Source organism: Tamandua tetradactyla, chromosome 6 (assembly GCF_023851605.1).
Source record: "Tamandua tetradactyla isolate mTamTet1 chromosome 6, mTamTet1.pri, whole genome shotgun sequence".
In the NCBI taxonomy this organism is placed as follows: Eukaryota; Metazoa; Chordata; class Mammalia; order Pilosa; family Myrmecophagidae; genus Tamandua; species Tamandua tetradactyla.
Window position 1 is genome coordinate 25,283,231 of NC_135332.1, and position 16,115 is coordinate 25,299,345.

Below are 16,115 nucleotides of genomic sequence, written 5' to 3' on the forward strand. Positions count from 1 at the left end.
TCAAAGCACAGCACCACACTTAGTTGTAGAACATATTTCAGACTTTGACATGGGTTACAATTGCACAATTTTAGATTTTTACTTCTAGCTGTTCTAAAATACTGGAGACTAAAAGAGATATCAATTTAATGATTCAGCATTCATATTCATTTGTTAAATCCTATCTTCTCTATACAACTCCATCATCACCTTTGATCTTTCCATCCCTCTCTTTAGGGTTGTTTGGGCTATGTCAATTCTAAATGCCTCATATTGAAAGGGTCTGTCACTAATATGGGGTAGGGAGATGGAACTAGCTGATGTTCTGGAGAGGCTGTGGCTTCTCGGTTTCAGGACTTACCTGGACCAGGGACCCATCTGGAGGTTGTAGGTTTCTGGAAAGTTACTCTAGTGCGTGGAACCCTTGTGGAATCATATATTGCCCTAGGTGTTCTTTAGGATTGGCTGGAATGGTTTTGGCTGGGGATTGGCAGGTTTTGACAGGTAGCAAGGTCTAACTGAATTTTGCGTAAGAGCAACGTCCAGAGTAGCCTCTCAGCTTTATTTGAACTCTCTCTGCCACTGATACTTTATTAATTACACTTCTTTCCCCCTTTTTGGTCAGGATGGAATTGTTGATCCCACTGTGCTAGGGCCAGATTCATTCCTGGGAGTCATCTCCCACCAGGGAGACTTTCACCCCTGGATGTTGTGTCCCACGTAGGAGGAGGGCAATGATTTCACTGCAGAGTTGGGTTTAGAGAGACTGAGGCCACATCTGAGCAACAAAAGAGGTCCTCAGAAGTAACTCTTAGCATGTCTATCAGTAGTCTAAGCGTCTCCGCTACCTACTTAAGCTTCACAAGAATAAGCCTCCTGATCAAGGGCATGGCCTATTGATTTGGGTGTCACTAAAGTTTGACACAGTATCAGGGGATTCCCTGATGGTAAGGTTTAATAGTTCCATATTTTTGCCCCATTCCTCAGGGGAGTTTGCCAATATTTTGATTATCTGCTTAATATACTCTAGGATGTATCCAGGCATTATAATAATCTATACATGATTAAAGGACCTCTTTCTTATTCTGTGCTCCCTGTGTTTCAATTGTTCAAATGAGCTATACAGATAGGTTGATTTAGATTATGCACTATAGGAAATTTCAGTTCCAGACCAAATAAATCTTTCTCCTGTTGGAAAGAGTATCTATGGTTCTAAAATATAGGCTCTGTCTTCCTTACCCCTATGTTCTGAATTACTTTAATCCCAACCTGTTCGGCTTCCTTTTTATCTCTAAATATCAAGTTATATACATAAAACAGCCTCTCAAAATCCAGAAATAATAATCACCACTCCAGACTTACTGTGTCTGCTCTAAAAGTTTACAATCTAGGCCGCTGTTTTCTTATATGCATTTTCTAAAGGTGACCATACCATTCTTGTTCTTTTGTTTCTGTCTTATTTTGTCTCATCAAATGCCCCACATATTCATTCACATCTATTCAACATTTGACAGACTGATTAGTATGTGCCTTGGGGAAAGCCTATTTGGATTTATTCTGTTTGGAATTTGTTGGGCTTCTTTGACTTGTATATTTATGTCCTTTATGAGGGTTGGGAAGTTTTCCCCCACTATATCCTTGACTACTCTTCCTAGCCCTTTACTTTTCTCTTCTCATTCTGGGACACCAATCAGTCTTATATTTGTTTGGTCTATCATTTCCCTGAATTTCCATTGAATTTTTTCCATCTTTTTTGCCATTTTCTGTTTTGAGTCTTCGAAGTCAATTATCCTGTTCTCTATATCACTTACTGTTTCTTCTGTCTCTTCAAATGTGGTGTTGTGTGCCCCTAGTATGTTTTTCATTTGGTCAACAGAGTCTTTAATCTCTATGTTATCTGCTATTTTTTATTATTCTTTCAGATTCCTCTTTATGCTCTTCTATTGTCTTCTTGATCTCCTTTATGTCATTTGCTATCCCATTTATTTTATTAAATAGAGTTGCATGAACATCTTTGATTAGTTGTTCCAATGTTTGTGTCTCTGGTGTTTTAATTTGATCATTAGGCAGGGTTGTAACTGTCTGCATTGTGATATGCTTAGTGATCTTCTGCTGTCTTCATGGCATGTAAATATCTTGATTGATTTACTTTGGGAGTTGATTTCTTTCAGTAGTTTCAGGCCTTGTGTTTGTGGGATGCTTGCACAGTGGGGAGCAGGGCATGGGGTGGAGCACTCAGTACATGATTTGCTTCAGCCTAGGCATGGGCGCAGGCTGGGGATGTTACGCTGGTGCTTGTGAACGTGGGTGCCAGTGGCCAAGGAGGATGCAGTGGTGTGGGTGCACTGTTCTGGGGGGCGTAGTGTGTGCTGGTGTAAGACATGGGGCCCTTTGTGTGCATGCGTACAGCTGTGGCAGCAGGTTGGCGTTACGCCTTCTTGGGTTGGGGGCAGATGTGACCCAGCTGCACAGGTTGGCACTTTCTCAGAGCTGGGAAGCGAGGCTGAGGGCTGTGTGCATGTGTTGTTCTAGGTCTGCTGTAGCATGCAGTTCCCAGAGCTGAATGACGTGATTGGGGGCTGGGAGTGCTGAGTTCAGGGAGGGGGGGGTGAAGCTGTGTGACACTATGGGCAGGGGGGCAGGGGTAGCCTAGGTATGGAGGTTAGTGGCCGTAAATTTTATGCACTGGCAACAGCCTGCAGGGAACAGGGAGGGGGAGGTAGTGCTCAGGAGGGGTGCAGGAGAGGTGGGCTGGGCTGCACTTGGGGCAGGGGTGTGGGGCAGGTACGTGCAGTGGGGGCTGGTGGTGTTGGGGCGCCTGGAGTGCGGGGAATGGGAGTGGGTGACAGGGTTCAGTTGTATGGGGTGTGGGGTGAGTCACCGTTCATGGGGCTGCGCAGGTGAGAGTAGTAGGCCCAGGGAACATGGTCTGGCTTACTTCCTAGTCCCATGTTCCCATTCGTGCACTCCCCCTGGCTCCAGGGCTCTGTGCCTCTGCGCCAGGCTCTAACGTTCTGCCTCTCAGTTCCTCGGCCTCTGCAACCAGGGTGGCCGCATGTGGTACAGAAGGCTCTCCCAGGTCAGCCGCACTCTTGAATCACTGCCTCAGTCGCCCTCCTGTCCCTTCCCTTCAACATTATATCTTTGAGATTCATCCATGTTGTTGTGTGTAGCCGCAGTTCATTCATTGTTTCCCTGCTGCCAAATCTTCCACTGTATGACCCTACCATAACCTATCCACCCTTTCTACTGTTGAAAGACTCTTGGGCTCCTTCCAGTTTGGGGGCCACATCACAGTGCTGTTAAGACAATCTTGCACTATCTCCTGGCACATGTGCATTTGAGATGCTCCTGAGTTTAAAACAAGAAGTGGAACTGCAGGCCCTTGGTATATGTGACTCTTCAACTTTGCTAGATAATGCCAAACTCTTTTCCAAAGTGCATCAATCTACTCCCATCTGCAGTAAGGTCACCTCTTTGGGCCTCAGTTTCCCTTACGTTTCCTTTGTAAAATAAAAGGGATGTACTTGGTGATTTCTGAGGTTTCATTTGGTTACATTTTATGTATTCATGACCAAGGAGCTGTGAATCACTTGGAACTTAGAGCACCTAAGTCATGAGGGAAAGGAGCGAATACAGCCGTGTTTGGTATGTGGCCTCCAAACCTCCTAGGGTGAGGCATAGTCCCAAACTCTAAGATTGTTGTCAGGGTAAGGACTTTGGCCCCCACAGAGTCTGACAATTCTCATTTATTCACTGCTACCTCTGCTGTTCCTTGCTATTGAGAGAATTTCCAAACACAAAATATGTCAAGGAGAGAAAAGAGGCAAAAATTGTAAACACATTCAGAGATAAGGTTAAACATGTCACATAAAAAGCCAAGGGTGGGGCGGGCCGCGGTGGCTCAGCGGGCAAGAGTGCTTGCCTGCCATGCCGGAGGACCCCGGTTCGATTCCCGGCCCCAGCCCATGTAAAAAACAAACAAACAAACAAAATATAATAAAACAAGAAAATGTTTAAAAGATGTTTCCCTTCCTTCCAGCCTTCCTTCCTTCTCTCTGTCTTTCCTTCCCTTCCTCCCTCTCTCTTTAAAAAAAAAAAAAAAAAAAAAAAAAAAAAAAAAGCCAAGGGTGAGGGTATGGGAGGAGCTATGCAGGGTCTGCCTTAGACAGGAAGTTGTAAGCTCCCTTCCTATGGGAAGGCTTCCGGAAAGAGAAGGGAATTTCACAGGAACCCCTCTGGTTGAAAGGAAACAGTGGAAGTTATGTTTCCTTTAATTTTTGGTTGGAAAGAATATGGTTTAATTAAAAGCAATGCTGATTTCAGCAGCTGCAGGCTCTGCCCAAAAAAACAAACAAAACACAAAAGAATATTTACTGAAACAAATTTATGATAATACCAGTTTCTGATAACGATTCTGCTCTCTCTTCTCATTACATCACAGTGAGGATAAGGCGAGGAGTCCCACCCCATGGGTTAGAAAACATTTCAGATACCAAATTCTTCTGCAGAAATGGGGCCAGAGAAGGGACACAGATGCTACTGGGAGTGAGCTGGTGAACCTGGTTAGCTTATTATGCTGCAAGAATCAGTGACATCAAACAATGGAAAGTTGCAGTTGCCAGAAGGCAGGGTTCAAACATACCAACTGCATAACAGTTTTATGGGAGGAATCTTTGAAGGGAGAGACTGGGAGAAAGGTGGGTACAGGAAGGGGCTGAAGAACCAAAAGGTTTCATGTTGTCATTCGGTGTGTAGGGGTGGGGTGAGCAGTAGCAGTTTTTAAGATAATAAGAGCAAAATTGGGGTGACTATGAGAAGGGGCCAGCTGAGAGCTGGTTGGTCTTGCTGGAGACTCCTTAGTCCCTGAGCGCCAAGGCTACCTCCTCAATGGGAGAGTTACCGCCCCCGAAGGAAGCAGGAGGGATGACCAGTTCAACAGACAGGAGGGGAACTCCTCTGTTCCCCTCCTGTCTGCACCTCTCTGGGGAGCTTCCACCAGACACATGGGCCCTTGGCTCCAACTGGAGGCTGGTCAGTGCTGGGCAAAAGTGAGAGGTACACACGTGTTCAGAAAATGGATTGATAGACAGATAGAAGATAGACTGATGGATGGATAGATAGATGGATAGAATGATATGGCACATGTGGCAAAATGTTAAAATTGATGGATCTGAGTATCTGGGACAATAAGGGTATGCTGGAGTTTTTAGTATGTATTTGGGGTTTGTGTTATTTTTGTACCTGTCCTGTAAGTTTGATAGTCTTTAAAACAACAACAAAAAAAGTAAGTGGTAGAGGAGTGGAACAGTCCTGGTTCTTCCTAGAGTGGACTCAGGATGGGCCTCTGCTGTAAGCCCCTGTCTCTGGCTATTTCGGAAGGGGGGAGAAGTGGATTTAGAACTGGACACCCAGGTAGACTGTCCTCCTGTCTGCATTTCCTCCCTTCTCCCCCTACAATTTCTTTTCTTCTTTCGTTATGCATTTATTCCAGTGTTCATTCAGCCATGCATACAATCTAGGCACTGCAATTGTCCAAATGAACAAAGCACACTCTGGACCTTGAGGTGCTCAGTCAAATGGGGAGACCCACCCCAGATGGTCTCCTTTCTCTCCTCCTCACTTGCAGAAGCTTGTAGTGGAAAGGGCAAGTGACCTGGAGTCAGAGGATCTTTACGTCAGTTGCTCATCCACAAAATGATGATAACATTTAACTCAAGTGGTTGTTGTGAGGATTTACATGCTAGCATCCCTGCCTTTCACACAGTAAGTGCTCAATAAACATTAGCTAAAATGGATCAAAATCTAGGAGGGAGTCATAGCCCAGTCTTAGGCTTCTGGAACTGAGGTCAAATGCCCAAGGCCTGGGCATAGAGATGGTAGCCACATCCCTCTGTGTCCAGTGACATGGACATGTCCACTAACCTCATCTGGAAGAGCTCCCCTGCTTAGAGATTTTACTTCACAGAACAGAAAGATGAAAACTAGGGGCAGAGAAACCTCAGTGTAGGCACGGCAGGACAGGGAAAGAGTCTTCCCTGGGAAAGCTGGAGGTGCAGGTAGGGACTGGAAAGGTATTATTTCCTTTTAAAATTAAAATTTTCATTGATAAAGTTTGCTATATTCTACTCTAAAGTTTGCTCTATTCCATTAGGGACTTACCTTTCTAGCTAGAGGGGTAACTGTTATGCAGGTCATAACAGTTCCTGACTACACTCTTCTCACTAGCCCATGAACCCCTGAGTTGCTGCCTCCACCCCAGCCCCCCGCCCCCACACACACCAAGGCCAGAAACTGTGTACCTTTATAGGAGATATTTTCTTTACCTAAAGAAAGGTTACCCTTGAGGAGATTCTTGACAGGGAGCCTCTTTGTGGAGGTTCTTGTCAGGGGTGGAGCCCCATTCATTTAAGGATGGGAGAAGTTCTGGGGCCTCTCCCTGGATTTTGAGACCAAGAAGAGAGGGTATGAGGAGCTGCTATTTTGAAAGGACGTTAGCGAGGAAAAGGTCCAGAAAATGACATCAACAGAAATGCTTGTTTCAGGCCTGAGCAACAAGTTTACCTCTGCCACTCCCAGCTGTAACTGGATGGATAGGCGAGGCAGCTTGGGGAAGTTTTTATTCACAAATGTCGCAACGCTGTTACACTGCAAGCAGGACCTAGGGGGCTGGGTGAAGGGCACAGAAATGTTGATTCTCTGCACACTGGGTTGGTCCATTCACCTGAGGTAGCCGAGGCTTCTGGACTCCTTCTTGGAACTAGATAGCTATTGAGACCCAGGGGGCAGCTCCCCCAGACCTAAGGACCTGGGGTAGAAGTGGGAAAACTCCAGAATGTCTGAGCAGCAACCACGTGTCCTGGATTCCCATGACTGTCTGATTTCAAATATCTTGTACCACAAATTCACTAGCATCCGTCGACTGGGTATCCTAGTTTTTGGTTTGGAAAACGTGGTCATCGCAGGTAGTGAAGAAAGGCGGCAGAAGCCAGTTCATTTTTTCCAATGTCTAAGCGTGGGGTTAGATGAAAGGCAGGCGACTGGCAGAAATGACCTCAGGAGGGCACCGGCCATGCGCTAGAATGCCTAGCTGGATTCTCAGTTCCACCCCGATCCACATAGAGGCGAGCAGCTAAGTGGGGCCAAAGGCAGTGCGACTGGCACCCTCCTAGCAGCACCTCCTCACCTTGTTCCCTGCTCCGTCCCACTTTGGATGATCTGACCTTAGTCCCGCTTGTGCCTCGCCGCAGCCGCTCAAGCGGGAGAAGCCGCGAGGCAAACAGGTGAGAGTTGGAAACGCTTCCGTCTGCCATCGCTACTTAGAACGCCGGACTAAACAACTGAGTGTTCTGTGGCCAATTTCAGGCAGCCTGGATGCGGACGTCAGTTTCTCCCATGGAGATGGAGGAAGGAAATTCAGGGTCCTAAGAGTTAGGCCAACAATCCCCACACCACCGCAAGTGAACACCGGTCGGCCCAACCCCTAAGCGATCAGGCCACCGCCCTGCGTCTCGAGCGTTCTCCTCCCAGCGCCGCCTGGCCCATCTCCCCACCTCAGGCCCCGCCCCCGGCCCGGCCTCGGCCCAGCCTGGTCGCTAGAGGCGGTGTCTGCCAATCATCTGGGGTGGGCGAATTTGCGGGACTACCAGTCCCAGCAGCCCTCGGGCCCGCCCCTGGGGCGGAACCAAGCAGGACAGCGAATTGGGAGGAGACCTGGTGCTCAGGCTAGGGAACACGTGTGACCAATCCGGGGGCTGTTCCCGCCGTGAGCCGATGGGGGAGCCCGCCTGGGCCGGAACAAAAGCCGGATCTCGGGCGCCTGCTGCAGACTGGAGCGCGCCGGATAGTACGGGGTGAGTTGGGCCTTCGGAGACAGCACCGCGCACGGACTTTGGTTGAGAGGTGAGTCGCGGACGGCTGTTTCCACAAGAGGGGCTTCCACTCGGCCCCAGAGCTTCTTGCCTTCCTGCCCTAACCCGGAACCGCCTCCTCGGGCGCCGCTTGGTGCTCACGAGCCCTCCCTGCATTTACTTGGAAGTTTCTGGGGTCTTTGCTTTGGGTTAACCTTCTCCCGGACTCCGGCCGATGGCCGCCAGTCGACCACTCCCCACTGCCCCACATTCCAGTTTCCGAGAGTTTGTACGGGGCTTGTCGCCGTCCGCTTCCCTCCTCCGCCAAATTAAATTTGCCCCATCCTGGCGCTCCTCACTCCCACCCGGGGGCAGTTATCGCGCCTCCTCGGGTTTTACGGGGTCGCCTTTCGCCCCCATCCGGGTCCCCCCACCGGATGCCGTGGACGGGAAGTAGAGGATGCAGTAGCGACTCGCCCCACTCCGACCCCTCACAAGCAGGACTCAGGCCCGCCCTTAGTTCTTCGAGAATCGATTGAACTCCACACCGAAGTGGAGGGAGCCAGCCGGGTGCGCCACGCGAGGCCGGACTGCCGCAGGGTGCCCGAGGCCTTGCCTCGCAGCGAGGAGTTGGCCGTAGGGAGGCAGCGCAGAAAACACCCTCCTCGTGCTGGACTTGCCATCGGGCTCAGTCCCTACGCGACAGATGGCCGGGGTGCCCATCTTCCTCCCCATTCTTGGCGCTGATGCCGAGTCTGGTCGAAGCAAGGTCCTCTAGGGGCCTGGAGGATGCTGCTGCCGCCCTCCTGTCGGGCCTGGCAAAGGGCCAGCCCCGGAGCCTGCTGCCCTCCCCAACCTTGGTAGATACCGTGCAGTTCCAAGGAGTCCCGAACTTATGTGGTCCCTGGGATCTGCCTTGAAGAGAAGGGTTTTGGAGAGAGTGGTGGGAAAGAACTACAAAGCACAGTTTGGTCTTGTCAGTCCACTGACAAGCCTCTTCCCCATCCTTTAACCTTGCTCTGTGTTTTTAGCCTGCTCAGCTTCTTAGATTTCTTAAATTTGGGTGGGAGACAGCTGGTAGATTCCAGCTACCCAGAGGGGTAGTTTTCACACACACACACACACACACACACACACACACACACACACACCCTTTTTTTTTTTTGAGAAGTTGTGGGTTTACAGAACAATCATGCACAAAATACAGGATTGCTGTATCCTGCCCTATTATTAACACCTTGGATTGGTATGGAGCTTTTGTTAAAATTGATGAAAGCACAGTTTTTAAATGTACTATTAGCTATAGTCCATGGTTTAACTTAGGATTCAGTGTGTTGTGCATCATCCCTTCTTAAACAGCTTGGGGGTGGTGATGGGAAGAGCTCTCCAGACACTGGGCAGCTGGCATCTCTACCTCCATTCTGGCACTATACTTGCTACATGCAGTAGGAGGGGTATTCACAGAATTCTGCCCTTTTCCTTTACCTCAGTGTTTGCCTGCCCTCTCAAAAAAGCCCAGTCCCACAGATACTAACCTTAAAATGAGTGGTTTTTGTTCCTCCCAGAGAGAGAGAGAGAGAGACCTTAAGTAACACCCACAGTAATTCCTCTCCACTAGTGTACTCAGGGTGCCTTCTTTGTCAGGTGGCTTCTTTCATTCATCCTTTCCTGAAAGCTCCTTCTGCTCTCGGTGGCAGCTGTGGTGAGCTCATTTCTGGATCACTTACTTGGTCTGCAGTAAAAACCGCATTCAACTCATAAGGTCCCACCCTTGAGTATGTGTATGTATGTGTGTTTTCTGTTTTTCTTGGCATGATTTCCCCCTAATGGTTTAATATTTACCTGTTACCAAGTAGCAATTCCTGGGCGTCTTAGTTAACTCTGCCCTGAAACTGTCTAATACCAGTCTGATAGCATTCAGCTATTCAGGGGACACAACCTAAGACATTTGGGCTCCCCAAACCTCGATTGGTGTACACTTTAACTTGGGTTTACCACTGTCGCTAGAGTAGGTGTCCTTGGGCTATCATATCATAAGTCACTAGTGAACACCTTGAAATTTTATGTATGATAGGGTGTGTGTTCATTTTTATGGGCCACAGTTTCCTTCAGATGCTCAAAAGAGTCTGAGACCTCAAATAAAGAGCCACTGCCCTAGAGAAATTTCAAGACTTCACTGAACAATTTATGTTATTAGTTATTTCCACTGGTCCACTCACTGGATTTGTGAGCCAGTTTCTTTCTACCCCTGAACTGGTGAGTATGTAGAGGCCAAACTCTTCTCCCTGCTTCTATTCTAGAACATAAATTCTTTGTCTCAACCTGGAAATGGTCTCCCCAATCTAAGCCAGAGGGCTCTGGCAACTCTTTTTTTCTGTCTTGTATCATCCCCTTGTTGTGTCTTCTTCATCCCACTTCTAGGATCCTACGGAAATGGGCACTTGTGTCTGATATTTGATCTGAGGCTCAAGAAAAAAAATTTTTTTCAGCTGCAGAAAGTCCCCCAGTTGTCCCCCTTGCCCTTTCCAAAGTTGGGTCTTGGACCTCTTTGGGGAGGTACCAGGTTCAGAGGACCGTTGTGTTGGGAATGTCAGACTTCTCTCTTCTGGAGAAGCTTAGCTTGACTGGCTTCCTTGTTCCTGGAGTTTGTAACCATATGTGCTGGATATATCTGAATTACTCAGGGTGGTCAGTGACTGGCTCCTCTTCCCCTCTGCTTGGTCTACCCTGGGCTGCACTCTGGGAGCGGGGTGGGGGTGAGGGGGTGAGGGGAGATGTGCCCAGGACCAGTTTTTCTGGTCTGAGTCAAGAAAGTTGGGAAATGGAGCTGGAGTGGGTGGGGGGTGGGGACTGTGGGGATGGTTGAAACGTCAAAGGGAACATGTCCTTTGGAAGCTCATTTTGAGAAAGCCAGAAATCATCCTAGGGAAAAGCCAGAAAAGGAAACCTCTCTTCTAAGCCCCTTCCCAACTACCCACTTTGGCTCAGACACCACGCTGAACATGCCCATTGTGCTGTGCTGGAGACAAGCCGGAAGGCTGAGGGAGCCAAGCCAGGATTAGAACTTGAAGCCCCTGCCTGGCCAGTTGGTATGGTGGGGAGGTACAAAGAGGCCCCTTGAATGTGGGCCTTTGAATGTGGCCTTTCTGGACTGGGGCTAAAGACCAACCTTACTGTATGTGCAACTCCACTCTCCTTTATTTCTACTTGACTTTTTTCTCCTCCAGGAGATTCAACAGCTTCAATCCTGGGCCTTAGTGGGAGAGGCAGGAATGACCTTTCCTGATTTGGCCAAGCTTTTGGTAGGAGTGATGTGACTTCCCTTCCCATTTCTCCTTCCTTTTCTTGCCTCAGCCTGCTCCTTGGGTTATCTAATGGGAGAATGGGTGTCAGTTTAAGGCAGTGAAGAGGGAAGATGAGGAAACTGTCATCACAGACCCTTCTCTGAGATGAGGCGGGAACATGGGCCTGGTGGCTCTTGGGAAATAGTCTTTTCTTTTAGGCTAAAATGTGGGTTGAAGTCTTGGGACACTGTTGGTTAATTGAGTTTCTTGGACGAGTTATCTTATCTTCTCGTTGAATTTATATTCCTCATCTGCAAAATGGGATTATGACTCTCCAGGTACCTCTTAGGGCTCTTTAGAGTTTTCTAATACATATGTCCAATGATGGTTTCTATCTCCTTTCCCGGTTCTGGCTCAGTTAGTAGTGACCAGTACATGATGGTCCCCAGAGAGTCTTCTTTTGCTTAGTGAGTTTTGCTCTAAATTGGCAACTAGATGACTCAGCAGGGCGTGTAGGATGTGCTGGAGGTCACAGTTTCCCTGCCCTCTGTCTCCTCTGTATTCAAGGGTGGGAGTCTGGTGTCCTGGAAGAAATGATCTTTGAGTTGACTCTTTCCCTTTCGTCCCCCCTACCAGGAGCCTTTTTTTGCCTGAGACTAAGTAAATTTGCTGGCTGGTCTGGGCCTGGTGGTATGTGTAAGTATGTCTGTATAGGTGAATCTGGGTGTGGGGGAGACAAAACCTGTAGGGGAAGTAAGGCCAGCATTATACAGTCCTGGCTGTGCTCCCCACAGATACGAGAACTGAAGTGTGTGTTTCAGTGTCTGTGCCACCTTATATTTGGGGTCACATCACTAGTATCCCTCGTCTCCTGGTTCAGCTGCCTTTTGCTCTAGTATGAATGTGGTTGTGGGTGGACATAGTTTGCCTAAAGGGAGTAGAGGCCATGTGAGGCCAATGAAAATGCTACCGTTCCCTCACCCATCATCTCTGGATTCCTCTTCCCTGCTGGCAAAAGTGCTACTTGAGATCTCCTTTCTGTCCCTCCTGCTGGAACAGCCCTTTTCCTCCCTGGGAGTGAGTCTTCTCTGTTGAGGGGAGTGGGTGCCTCCACTTTCCTACCCCTTTTGACCAGTTTTTGTCCCTCCGGCAGATAGAGCAGGTCCCTCTGCAGCCATGTCAGCCAAGGCAATTTCAGAGCAGACTGGCAAAGAACTGCTTTACAAGTACATCTGTACCACCTCGGCCATCCAGAACCGGTTCAAGTATGCCCGGGTTACCCCTGATACTGATTGGGCCCGTCTGCTACAGGACCATCCCTGGCTGCTCAGCCAGGTGAGTCCCACTCTGGAGAAGAGAAAGCAATGGGCTCATCGAGACAATCTGAAAAGGTCACATAATTGTGGATTTCTGCATTGCTGGGCTTCGTACAGCAGGCCAGCCAAGGTTTTATATTTGACTGTGGGCCCTGCAGATTAAACTACTCCGGCATTTGGTATATAGAGCTTGGGCTTGGCCCTGGACAAATGAGTTCAAGTCCCAGCTTGCTGTTTATTAACCATGTATCTTGGGGCAAGCCAGTTCACCCCTAAGTTTTGATATTCACCATCTGTCAGATGGGAATACACTCTGTGAGCTATAGAGATTAGCAGTAATGTCTGGAAAACATTTGGTATGCTGCCTAACACTTAGTAAATGCTGAGTAAAAAGGAGATAGGCATTCCTCCTTCCCCCAGTAGTGGAGCATATCAGGGATATGGCAGAGCAGTAAGGATGTGTGACAGTGATGTAAAAAAAAGTGGGCTTGGGGAATCTACTTGGAGTAGAGGCTTCTGTCTTCAGATCAGAATCATTTTGCCTTTGAAACACAGGCACAGGCCCACATTCTAAGATGTAGAAAAGGTTAGGAAATCACTTACTTATTTATCAGGTGTTAGTCATGCTGGTTTCCTTCCTGAGCACTCATGGCTCTAAATACCTAGGAGTCAAAAGAAAGATGGGGATGGGGTAGGTGAGAGACACTTTGGATGGTGGTTCTTGAAGGGTGATGGGATTGGTTTTGGGAGTGGAGTGAATTAGAAACCATCAGGCTGTCTGATACTTTGGGTCCTTAAACTCACTTCTTACTCTGCTCCATTCTAAATACATATCCGTCTCATTTTAGAGCTTGGTTGTCAAACCAGACCAGCTGATTAAACGGCGTGGAAAGCTGGGCCTAGTTGGGGTCAATCTCACTCTGGATGGGGTCAAGTGCTGGCTGAAGCCGCGGCTGGGACAGGAGGCCATGGTGAGTCTGGGAAGCCAGTGTATTCTTGTGGATCAGTCACCTCTATGAGTACATTTGTGGACCACCTCCAAAGACCAGTCAAATTGCAACCTGGTGAAGGTGGGAGCCCTGCAGAGCAGCCATGGTGGCTGTAGATAGCAGGGCCAGCCAGTCTTGGTGCTCAATCTCAGCTGCCTCTGTCGGAAAATCTGAGCTAGATTTGTTATTGGCCTGGGCAGGATATACTGCTAAAATGACCTAAGTGCAATTTGAAAGCCAGGTGGAAATGGTCTGCTTTTCTGACAATCATCATGGAAGGAAATGGGACTCCAGTCTCTTATTGTTCACTCCAGAAATTCCTATTTTCCAGAAACGGATTGTGGTTGCTTGTTATGATATGCATACATAAGAGAGTGGGTAAAAAGGATGAATAAAATAGGGGATATGCAGAGTCATTTAGGCAGAGACATTGGACTGAGAACCAAGAAACAGTTAATATTAAAGAGTAAGCTCAGTGCTTGGCTTCTCCCTGCTGTGTGATTAATTTCAACTGTGTAGATGACTAAAGTGAAATATGGTTTAGGAAGGCTGATAGATGCTCACGAATAAAACTGTTTATTTTCCTCCTCCACCAAAGATTGCTGGAGAACTGGGAATTAGAAATGGTGGTCTAGGCTTGGCCTAGCTGGGGTAAGATGTGCCACCCATACCTGGCATTGTGCACATGATCCTGGAGGGACTGGTGTCCAACTGGGGTGAAGATGGACCAGGGATGAGTTGTTCCTTGGCTGCCTTGGAAGTAGGAATATAGGTGGCAGTGGGGGTGTCTTTCTCCCTTATTTGGCTTCCCCAAAGCAGCCCCTAATGTTAACTTCCCAGTTTCTGCTCTCTTGGGCAAATAGAGATCCTTGAAATTGCATATGGACCTGAGAGCAGAGAGGGTGGGGAGGGATGGGCAGTTTGTGAGGCAGAATGACATCCCCAGGGAGATCATCATGCTCCCTTGTCCACGTTGGCTATTGGGGGGAGGATATAGGAATGTCTGAGTTGGTAGCCGTGTCTGGTCTGCAGGAGCATCTCATTACCTCTGAAGGATTGCTGTCTGCTCCCTGACTCAGCAGTGACGCATGGGCTGGGCGAGGGCTTCAGGACACATTGGGATGAGGGTTGTCTCATCTTGGCTGTTGGCTGCCACCAGGGACCCACTCAAACTGATTAGCTCTGCAAGCCTATTGTTCTCAGCCAGGAAAATCTGTAGAAAAGGTCCCCGTCAAGCTTTGCTGCTTTCTTCACCCTGCCCCACCATTTCCCACACCTGGGATCACATCTTCAGGTTGGGTTACTATTCCTACCTCAAAACAGACAAAGCAGAATGGCCACCCCTACCCAAGTTCTTAGTCCTCCATTATCCCTGCCTGCACTTTAGGGGGCTTTGGTCTGTCAGAGCTCTTTAATTTGCACGATAACAGGAAGGGAAATGACTCCTGATATCTGTACTTTTGGGGTGGGGGTATGCTGCAGCTCATAAATCACCCTTCAGAGGAGACAGAAAAAAGAGTGTGCAGGGTCAGTACATGAGAAAGTATGTGGCTGGCACATGGGCAAGGGGATGGAAGAGATACCCTGTGAGGCCTTCCTGAGTTTAGTGGTCTGTGACTCCATTGCCTGGGTTTGTGGAAATTTTTTTTTTCTAGATGTTATGGTAGTGCTTAGGCCCCATCTCTGATAACAGGGCAGGGGAAGGGAGCAGAAGGCAGTTCCTCCTTCTGCCCTGGGGAGTAAAATGCACTGTTTATCTGGGCCTCATCTCCCTTGATCTCTCCCGCAGGTCGGCAAGGCTAAAGGCTTCCTCAAGAACTTTCTGATTGAGCCCTTCGTCCCTCACAGTCAGGTATGTGTGAGGTGGCTCCAAGCTGGGTCTTCCCCCTCCTGGAGCTTTATGTTTGTTGACCCTAAAACAATGAAAAGAGAAATCAAGCTGAGGGAAAAAATATGAAAGGGACCAGAGTCCCCAGGGTGCTATTGGAGCAGGGAATCAGACAAAGAAAGGAACTTAGCTTGTAGCAGGGGAAAGTTAGGGCTAGTAACAGGGGCCTTCCCATTGCTGGGATGAGAAAGATGTGAAGGCAGCACCCCCTCCCCCAGATTAGGTCACCCTGGCTCTGTCTGGACCATCATCAGCCAGTGGCGTTGTGGCCACTTATCTTCCCAAGGGGAAGATTTGTTGAACTGTTTCTGCTGGGTGAATGTTTTCTACTAGATTTTGGAAATGAGACCACAGGGGTTGGGCTCCTCTCTGGGTGTGAGGTGGCTCCATCTTACCCAGTTTTCTGCCCCTCACCCACTTAATGCTCTCTCCACCCACAAGGCAGAGGAGTTCTATGTCTGCATCTATGCTACCCGAGATGGGGACTACATCCTATTCCACCATGAGGGCGGGATGGACGTGGGCGATGTGGACGCTAAAGCCCAGAAACTACTCGTTGGCGTGGATAAGAAGCTGAATCCTGAAGACATTAAGAAACATCTGTTGGTCCATGCCCCTGAAGATAAGAAAGAGTTGAGTGAGAGGGATGGCAGGGAGGTGTCAGTGCGACAGCTGGAAAGATGAACAGGCCCTTTGTACAAACCCAAGAAGGCAAAGTGGTCACCGTGTGTTGGGTATCCAACCTCCCCTAGCATCCTGGGGTGGGGGTGGGGGGGCAGAGAGCATACAGTAGGGACAGCCTCTTCTTT

General features: G+C 48.5%; 2 protein-coding genes across 6 annotated transcripts in view; one reads left to right on the top strand and one right to left on the bottom strand.

The window, feature by feature from the left end:
• The window catches only part of ODAD4 (outer dynein arm docking complex subunit 4), a 41,964-nt gene extending 34,432 nt beyond the window's left edge, over positions 1–7,532 (bottom strand). The window contains exon 1 of the mRNA XM_077164399.1: positions 6,306–7,532. The gene's annotated coding sequence lies outside the window, so the exon portion shown is untranslated. The remainder of the gene's footprint in view (positions 1–6,305) is intronic.
• ACLY (ATP citrate lyase) overlaps positions 4,592–16,115 on the top strand; it is a 53,943-nt gene continuing 42,419 nt past the window's right edge. For 2 of the 5 annotated variants that reach the window (XM_077164390.1, XM_077164391.1), the window contains exons 1-5: positions 4,592–4,679; positions 12,267–12,448; positions 13,278–13,400; positions 15,208–15,270; positions 15,748–15,938. In XM_077164390.1, the coding sequence (XP_077020505.1) occupies positions 4,643–4,679; positions 12,267–12,448; positions 13,278–13,400; positions 15,208–15,270; positions 15,748–15,938 (596 nt within the window). In that variant the 5' untranslated portion in view covers positions 4,592–4,642. Of the gene's footprint in view, positions 4,680–7,747; positions 7,882–11,076; positions 11,132–11,749; positions 11,810–12,266; positions 12,449–13,277; positions 13,401–15,207; positions 15,271–15,747; positions 15,939–16,115 lie in introns of those variants that run through there. The other 3 variants (XM_077164392.1, XM_077164393.1, XM_077164394.1) reach the window with 3 other exon arrangements.